The following is a 9,553-nucleotide window of genomic DNA, read 5'->3' on the forward strand; positions in this document are numbered from 1 at the left end:
GCCTGCGCAGAGCGTGGGATTTCCCGGTGTGGGGTAGTTATGTCAGTCCCGCCCCGGTCCGGAGCGTCCCCTCCCGACCGCGGGCGGCCCCCGGGCGGGCCCGCCGCACGCTCTCTTCTCCCATGGGCGGCCCGGGCCACGGCGAGCGGGGCCCGCTTCGGCCCTGTGTTCGAGCTGCAGCCGGGACAGCTCGCGTCCGCCCGGGCGCGCCGGGTGAGTGCGGGGCCGCCGGCAGGAACCTGGCTCCGCTCTGCCCCGGGCTCCAGGCTCAGATAAGGGGCGGAAAGAGGGCAGTGCGGCGACCAGGAAATTGAGGTACAGCCCAGAGTGGAGGGCCCTGAGGAAGAGGCAGGGGGCAAAGTGGATTCGACACCCCTCAGACTTGCACGGGCAGAAGCACACGTGCAGCTGCCTGCACAGGCATGAGCCAAGAGCTGGGGCAGAGAGATGTTCGCAGCGCTGTGCGCGGCGACCAAAGGCCAGAATTGCCATGACACTGGTTTTACAGAGCTGGTTCTGTGTGAAGTGGTCTTCAGGTGAACGTGAGCTTGCAGGCAGTGGAGGGAGGGGCTAGATCTTCAGGAAGCTGGAACTGCAGGAGCAAGAGCACAGATCTGGGCAAAGACAGGGTCTGGGTTCATAACAGGACGGTGACAGGATAGAGGATGAGGTTGGTGGCTCAGGAAATGATCCTCGGCAGGTAAGCTGGGTCCCTAAAGAGTGAATGGAATTGTTTGTGGTACAGATTTGGACAGACAAAGGTGAGCCAGCCAAAGCCTGAGCCCTGGAGTGCAGCATAAGTCCCTGTGGGACTTGACAGGGCAAGACTGACAGGAAATGGACCAGAATGGGTGCCTCTGCAGTATGGAGACTGCCATCTTGAATGAGGCAGTGGTTGGGAGTCATAAGACGTCTTGATGGCTCTTAAGTTAGCACTGTTACTGTTTCCTAAGGAGGAAGGTGAGAGAGAAAGGAAGGAAAAGCTGCCGGAGCTTGGGCTCCTGGAGATACAGAACAAGGGGACTTGGATACTGGGATGTGGGGAAGACAGACTAGGGTGGGATGTTTTAGAGAGTGTGTTGGGGTGGGGAGTGCAGGGAATAAAGTCAGAGTTTGGGTCCGTCCTATTGAGTACAGTTTCCAGAACAACCTGAGTGTTCTGAGGAGCCCTTAGCTGCCTCTTTGGCTGGTGGCAATGACTTGGAGGGAAAGAAGAGAAAGGGTCCTCCACAGGGGCAGGAGCGGTGGCAGGAGAGAGGACAGAGCCAGTGTGGCATAGTAGGTAAGAGCCAGAGGGCGAAACAGGCCCGAGTTCTGTCTCAGTTCTGTATCTTTGGGGGAAGTTAATCTCTGAGCCTCAGTTTCCTTTTCTGTAAAGTGGATCTAATACCTTCCTCAGAGGCCTTGAGGCATATACAAAGTAATATATGTAAAGTGCTCGGCACAGGCTCAGTAGTGGTAGTTGCACTTGTTATTGAGGGTTGGTGACCTCTGAAGGACACATTGTGGAGAAGGGGTGGCACCTAGAGCGCAGATAGTTGTTTCGGGCATAGGGATGAAGAGGGAAAACTTGCTGAGACTCATGAAAAAGATGAGAGGATGTTTGCTGAAGTAAAGATGAAGAGTCATGAGGAAACTGATGGCCAATCTCTTTTATCTTTGTAAGTAGAGGGCAGAAATTTGCTGACAGTTCCTTTAAACGTTCAGAATCCAGAAACTCAACCAGCATCCCCTCTAGTACCTCTTAGTGCCTGGTCTACCCCTTGCCCCACAGGTCTGGGTCCTGGGATTGTCCCAGGGCATAGAAACACATGTTGTTTTACGAGTTAGTGACCTTCGAGGACGTGGCCGTCTACTTCTCTGAGAACGAGTGGACCTGCCTGGCCCCGGCTCAGAGAGTTCTGTACAAGGACGTGATGCTGGAGAATTATGGGGCCGTGGCTTCCCTGGGTAAGGGTCTTTCCCTTCGGACTCTCTCCGCCCTTCTCAGAGGCTCGGGCGTCTTTAGGAGTCCTGGGTTGAGTAGCAACTTCAGGCTCTTGGATTCATAATGACCCGTCCTCAGTGGTTGCTGGGAACTCCTGGTATCAGTTTGGGCCTCACCTAGGACCTCCTTGCCCCAGAGTGCGAGCTGCCCGCCCCCTAACCCCCGTGCTGTGGGTACGGTGGGGAGACAGCAGCTTCCTGGTGCCCCACGCAGCCCTCAGTTGCCCACGCCCTCAGTTTGGGAGACATGGTCCAATACCAAGCATGGCCATGCAGATGTCTGCACTTGAGACGGCTCAGTTCTTCAGTGAGTGAAATCGTGCATCTGCTCGCTCAGATGTTATTGAGCACCTCCTACCCTCCTTCCCAGCCTTCGAAAGCACCTTTCCCCTGGGTCTCCTGCCCCTTTCCCTGGACTTCTTTGTCTTGTTCCCCCCTAGTAAATTCCCTTCTTTCCTCTCCTGCCCCTGGAGACACAGGCCTGGGAGGAGCCCTGGGATTGCTCTGTGTCACCCCACTCACCTGCCTTCCCATTTCCTTCCCCTCAAGCAGCATTTCCATTTCCTAAACCGGCTCTGATTTCCCAGCTGGGGCGAGGGGAAGCGCCCTGGTGCTCAGCCACTCAGGGAGCTCTGGATGGAGAGGCCCCAAGGGCCATCTCCTCAGGTGAGTGAGGACACACGTCAGTCATCTGACCGGTTTCCTTGTCTTGGTCTTTATGTTGTAATAGGTTTATGTTCTCTTAACCTAGTGCTGTACACACCAGAGGGGTTCCTGTTTGTCCTCTGTGCCCCGTGGTTTTCCACCTTCTTGTTTTAGTCACCCTGCTCCGCTGGGGGCCACCTTCATTCACCTGTTTCGCTTCTTCCCTATCTCTGCCGTTTTTATCATGGCCGCTATTTATCTTTACTCTCTGACTTTTCTGTTTACTCTCTGATCTGAGGTGGCTTTTCTGCTTTCCTGGCCTGCTTAATGTTCCAGCAGAAGATTCTGACTGCCCTTGGGGGCATCACGGCCATCTCTATCATTAGAAATCAAGAAATTTTGATAACTCCAAACCAAATAGTTCCTATTCCTCGGGGGTTTCTGGTGGGTAAGGCCCGGCCTTCCTTCAGGTTCAACACAGGGCTTTACTGCTCCTAATTTCCCAGCGAGAACTGTGTCCCCTTATTGCCATGGGGGCCCCATTCCATCTTCTTCCCAGAGGGGCTCTTTTGTGGGTACAGTGGGACTCGTGTTACTCTCCACTTCTCCATTCTCACAGTTCTTTGCTGTGTCTGTCAGTCTTTCCATGTTAGAAAACTCTTGATTGCAAGTAACAACCCAGTTCAAACCGGCTTAAATAATAAAGAGGAGTTAATTGTTTCATGTCATTGGGAAGTCCATAGGTAGAATGGGCTGAAGGCAGTTTGATTAGAATTTCAGTCTGCTCTTCTCTGTCTCCTTGTATGTTGGCTTTGTGTACAGTCTGGCTGCTCTCATGGTTGTAAGGTGATTGGTAGTCGTGAATCATACACACAGGGAGAAACAGGGTAGGTCTTCCTCAGACTCAAAATCCCCAAGTATTGCTCCAACGAACCATCTTAAGTCTTACGCCAGCTCCAAATCCATCATTGAGGCCAGGGAAATACTGTGCTCTGATTGACTTGGCTGGACTGTCGATCCCTGAACCAGCCTGGCAGGCAGTGGGCGGGATGGCATCACCTGCTTGGCTTAGACTGGTGTGGGCCGACATGAGTGGCTGGAGTCGGGCTCACTCCCAAAGGGCATGGCTACTCCACAGTGGGGGAGGGGGAACGGATGCAGGGAGATAACCACGGTGTCCCTACGTTCTCTCAGGATCTCGGCGCTTCCTCTCCTTGCCACCCAAGGAGATTTCTCATCTTTGCTTTAGGTGGAAAGCCAACGGCCAAGTTATTACTCAAGCAAGACCTCAGCTCACTGCCCTGCAGCAGACCTCCTTGGAGTACATATTCCTACTCGAAGTCCACTTTTGTCTCTGAGAGTACTGAGGGGACACATAGTCCCTGGCTTTAGCAGCATGAAAGGTCATCATTTGGAAGGTGTAGAGTTGATTTGTTTCTTAAGAAGCTTTGGATGGGAGTTACAAAGAGGTGGTTCTTAGCTAAGCCTGAACAATAGTTTATGAGAGTGGACCTCTGTAATCAGAGATGACTGTCATTAGAGTAAGAAGTGATCGAGTGAGGCCATTTCTTATGGATGCTATAGAGAGACCCATTATTGATCCTTTGTGGAAAGAGAAGGCAAAAGATAGCTGGATAGGAAGGAAAGAAACAGAGATGCGGTTTCCCGACATGGCCTTGGGAATGGCTCTTTGTAAGTCCATCCTGTCCTGATTCTTTCCTATGTGGACTGGCTTCGCCTCCTTGACATTTTAAAATGAGTGATGTTTTCGTATTTTGAGGAACTGATAGAATCGCAACTTCCCAGTACCTCTATTTCTTATCCGTTATGTTCTTATGCCCCTCGAGTTTCAGGTCACATGTTACCATTCCTTCCGGCCACCTTCATTCTCCTCTTATAACTTCTGTCTCTGCGCCTTCCCTGTTGGGCCCCACTCCTTCCACTGAGCCGTCTTATTTATATCTTGACCTGGCGGGCTATCCATTTCTTTCCTCTTTTTTTTTTCATCATACTCCTCTGTGCCCTGCATCAGAAGGCTCGCCCCCAGACACGGTGTCCCCTTAATGCAGTGGGGCTCCGCATGGGAAGGCTTGTACTGTACAGTGTTCCCCCAGTGATGTGAGGTCCCACAGAGCTCACCCACCACCACGGGACGCGCCGTGGGAGGCCCACCCTGGACATGGTGTTCCCTTGATGCAGGGCCCTGCGTCAGGAGGCTTGCACCCTTGCAAGGTGCTCCCCTCCTGCCGCGGCGTTCCTGCCTGCTGGCATCTGCCATCTTGAGCAGATGGAAGAGCCATTGAACCTGAAACCACAAAGAGAGGGTCCAAGCCTGAGCTGTACCGGTAAGTGAGAGGGAAATGAGCAGGTTTGTCCCAGTCACATATTTTCCTGTCTTCCCTTCGTAAAATGTCAAAAATCTATTTTACCATTTATGTTTTAAATAAAAGATCCTCTAAAAATGCCCAAATCAACCAATTAATCAAGAGAAAACTTAAACCCCAAGCTTCAAGCTTTCATTTGGACAGGCCCAGTTAATTATACTTGGTGAATTTTGGGTCTTAGACTTGAACTGAACAGATGGCCTACGCATCTGGCCACAATGGTCAACCAGTGTTTTAAAATTAGACACTTGTATTTTACTCATTGTGTTAGTTGCTTGGGATCAAAAACAAGTATTATATTTTGACCCCTATCCTGGAAGGGCCCACAGTCTAATGGGACATTATATAGAAATGTATAATTACAGCAAAATGTAACACTAATAAGTGTGAATAAGACCCTATGGGAGCGAAGAGGAGGCAGTCTTTGCCCAGCTCTGCCCAAAGTAGTTTGGGGAAGCTCTTTTCATGGCACACCTGGTGATTGATGTTGAAAAATATGATGAAGGACATGGTTCCATGGTGTAGCGGTTAGCACATCTGCTTTACATGCAGAAGGTCCTGGGTTCACGCCCCAGCGGAGCCATGGTCCATGGTCTACAGCCATGCCACCCTGAACAAGCCCGATGTCTGATCTAGGAAGCTAAGCAGGGTCGGGCCTGGTTAGTACTTGGATGGGAGACCACCTAGGAAGACCAGGTGCTGTAGGCACAAATAATAATAAATAATAATAAAATTAAAAAAAATATATATATATATAACAAAAGCAAAATATGATGAAGATTCTTCTTGCTGCTCCCCCTGTGTGTGACAAGCTCAAGTTTCCCAGGTATACCAGGTATACTACCCTGGCCTACTCTCATGTTATAAACTGGGCTGACTACCTGGACGGAATTCTGAGTTGCACTCCTTAGAGTCAGTTCAACTGTTTCCTGAGAGTGCCCCTCCCTCCATGCCTGGTCTCGTGCTGGGAATCACAGCCTGCAGGAACTCTCTAGTTTCTGCCTTTTGCTTTTAGTAGCTTTCTGTGTGTTAAGCTCTGTTTTGCCATTTCAGCTAGGTCAGAGCCGCTGAGACAGAGGGGTGGCACTTGGAGAGAAATGAACATATTACCACCACTTGGTGACCTTAATCACTTTATGATGACATCTGCAGCTCTGATTTCTTCTTCCAGGGGGTGTGTTGAAGAGCGAGGAAGAAGATTTTATTCTGAAGGAGGAAATTTTTGAGGAGCCACAGGACCACAGGGTGCCATCAAATGGACCCTGGTGCTGTGGCTCCCAGGAATTCTGGTTTGGAAAAACTTGTGAAGAGAAAAGCATATTAGGGACATGGCCTGACTACTCCAATGGGGGAAGTGTGGGGAACACTACAAATGATATTATAGAAGTGATTGTCAAAGATGAGATGATCTCAGTAGAAGACAGTTCAGAAAATATCAATGTTAACACTCACCTTGTTATACATCAGAAAATTCTAAGTGAGCAGGTATCCTATATATGTGAAGAATGTGGCAAATGTTTTGGTCAAAATGAAGACTTTGATCAACATCAGAGAATTCATAATGGAGAGAAGGTCTATGGATGTAAGGGATGTGGGAAGACTTTCAGTTTTAGATCACATTGCATTGCACATCAGAGAATTCACGCTGGGGCGAAACCCTATGTATGTCAAGAATGTGCTAAAGCATTCATTTGGAAGTCAAACTTGATTCGGCACCAGAGAACACATACAAGAGAGAAACCCTTTGAATGTAAGGAATGTGGGAAGGGATTTAGTCAGAACACAAGCCTTACACAACATCAGCGAATCCACACTGGGGAGAAACCATATACGTGTAAGGAATGTGCGAAAAGCTTTACTTGGAACCCAGCCCTCCTTCGACATCAGCGAATCCACACTGGGGAGAAGCCTTATGAACGTAAGGACTGTGGGAAAGGCTTCACATGGAACTCGGATCTTTCTTAGCACCAGAGGGTCCACACTGGGGAGAAGCCTCATGAGTGTCCTGACTGTGGGAAAAGCTTCATTTGCAAGGCACACCTTATCCGACGACAGAGAATCCATACTGGGGAAAGACCCTATAAATGTAATGACTGTGGGAAGGCCTTCAGTCAAAATTCTGTTTTGATTAGGCACCAGAGGCGCCATGCTAGAGAAAAACCCTATAACTGTTAGATCTCCCACCTTCTTGAACATTAGAGAATACATAATGGTGACACTTGTTTATAATTTTCATGCTACACGTACCCCAAGACAAAATGAGATGACCGTCCACACTTGCTGTTACTCTAATAGCCAGTATTATCTTTCTCCTTCTCCAGAACAGATACCCTGTACTCTAGCAAGACTGGTTGCTCTGTTCAACCATGTTTATACTAAGCAACATTTAGTTGAGCACCTACTCTATATCAGGCACTTGTGCTAACCATTTTACATACATTCTTTAATTTTTCTTAATCCTATTAAGGTTGATACTCTTATCTGCATTTTACAAATGAGAAATCTGAGGTTGAAACAGGTTATAAAACCCGTTTTAGGGTTGCTCAGCAAGTAAGTTATAGAGCTGAGACTGGAACAAGGCCTATTTGACTCGAGTCTACTCTTCATTTGTGTACATTTTTGCCTCTACCCATTTTTATTTGCTAAGTTTCCCTGGGCTAAAAGTTTCCCTTCCTCATCTAAGACTCAGCTCCTCCAACTGAACAGACCTCTCCTCCTATTCTACTTGTAATCTGTACCACCCATGTTGGCATTTAGTTATGTGCTGTCTTATATTTTTCTAATAGTCTCTTGTTTGTTATTCCAGCTAAATTGCTCCAGCTAAATGGCTCTTTGAGGATAAACTGTATTTCTTTTATGTTTTTCAATTTTGAAACATTTATTTTTTACTAGATATAACATGCTCATGATAAAAAAAAAAAAAACAGAAATAGTTCAAAAAGGTGCTCAGTGAAACAAATTTCCTTGTCACTCCTGTCTTACAGTCTTATTCAGAGACAATTATTATTACTGGTTATGTATCTTTCTGGACAGACACACAGACACACAAGTATTAATACTGCTTTTCTAAGTCTACCTCACTTAAAACCACATTTGATGTAAATGATGTTGCAGTTACATTGCCAACTCTAGGACCTTCCTCAGAAATTGTCCTGTTGAGGTCGCCAAGGCAACCTGAGGAAAGTCACAGAGGGTAGTCTGGGTTGTGCAATCTTGAGAGACCTGACTGTCTTTATGTTCTAAGGTAGTACTCTGAGACTGGGAAAATGTAAACCAAATGGGAGTTTTGTTTTGTTTTTCCTACAAATTTGTATAGCTACAACCCCTCTCATTGCACCGTTGTCCTAAGTCCTCTCCCTTCTTATTACCATAACAGCTCGCAGCCCAAAGTAAGCTGTGGGGCCACCACCACGTGAGAGAGACATGGTAACTCTGATGATGGAAAATTCTGTGTTAGGTAGCCTCAGCCACTTGGAAGTTGAATTATAACCCAGTATCTTGGCATCAGAGTCACAGATGTCCTTCTTTGGTCCAGGATCAAAGGCAAATGCTAGGAACTTAAGGATTCTACACAGCAAGTAAGGAGAAAGTGAGGAATTCCAAAATTATACTCGAAATCAGGAGGCTATAAAACATTTTTAAGAGGGCGATGCAGGCTCTTAATACTATGAAGAAGGGTCAGAGAACCAAATGCCCTATTCATAGGAAGAATGCCGGCCAAACAGATTTGGAACGTCTGTTGCAGACTTTTCATTTTTAGAGCCATTTTTAGAGCCATTTTCCAGACTATAGTTTGCCTCCCTGCTCTTTAGGCATTTCACTTGATAAGCTTCCAGCCAGTTAGTATAATTCTTGAATGAGGAGCAAGGAAGAGAAGCCAAGGTCTGGTTGGACCAAACTTCTACTTCCTGAAAGTTATAAACGTGTTAATAACTCGAGAGTCCCTGATCGCTGAAGCCTAAGCCATGTAATAAGGAGAACTTGGCCTAGTGTTATAGTCCAGCTAGGGTAGCTTCTAATAAGCAGTAACAGTTTTGTACTACATGGAACTAGGAAATGGAAAAGAATGATTGTTTGTTTATTTATTTTATTTACTTTTTGAAGCTAGGTGGAAATGAGTGATTGTGAACAAGTATTGGGGGAAGTTGTTTATTAAGTAAATATTACTGAGCACCTGCTTATATTCAAAGCACTATGTCAAGTATTGTGTAAACAATAAGACCTCCACCCTGCTAATTAGAACATTAATCTAGTGAGAGAAACCAATCAAAAAAAATGAAGTAAAATTATTAAAAATTGTTAAGTGCTGTGAAGAGAATGGGCAAGCACAGAGAGGGAGGGAGGGAGAGAGAGAGAGAGAGGGAGAGAGAGAGAGAGAGAGGGAGAGAGAGAGGGAGAGAGGGAGGAGGCCTTTATTTTGGCATGTTCAAAAAAACTGAAAGGTTTTAGATAGAGCACGATGTCAAGGGTATGTGTGGCACAAATTGGGTTTGTAGAGATGGGGGATGTTCAAGTCCATCCTCAGTGAAAAGTCATTG

The 9,553-nt window shown here is 47.3% G+C and overlaps 1 protein-coding gene and 1 pseudogene across 1 annotated transcript; both read left to right on the forward strand.

The window, feature by feature from the left end:
• Nucleotides 1-1,756: 1,756 nt before the first annotated feature.
• ZNF662 (zinc finger protein 662) lies at nt 1,757-7,751 on the forward strand. The gene is given in 3 exon segments (XM_015591700.2): nt 1,757-1,950; nt 2,539-2,652; nt 6,187-7,751. Coding segments are annotated over 3 exon segments (1,281 nt in total). The 5' UTR covers nt 1,757-1,811; the 3' UTR covers nt 7,215-7,751.
• On the forward strand, nt 5,608-5,723 carry LOC112482111 (annotated as a pseudogene).
• Nucleotides 7,752-9,553: the final 1,802 nt, after the last annotated feature.

This window comes from Pteropus alecto, unplaced genomic scaffold, assembly GCF_000325575.1.
Source record: "Pteropus alecto unplaced genomic scaffold, ASM32557v1 scaffold156, whole genome shotgun sequence".
In the NCBI taxonomy this organism is placed as follows: Eukaryota; Metazoa; Chordata; class Mammalia; order Chiroptera; family Pteropodidae; genus Pteropus; species Pteropus alecto.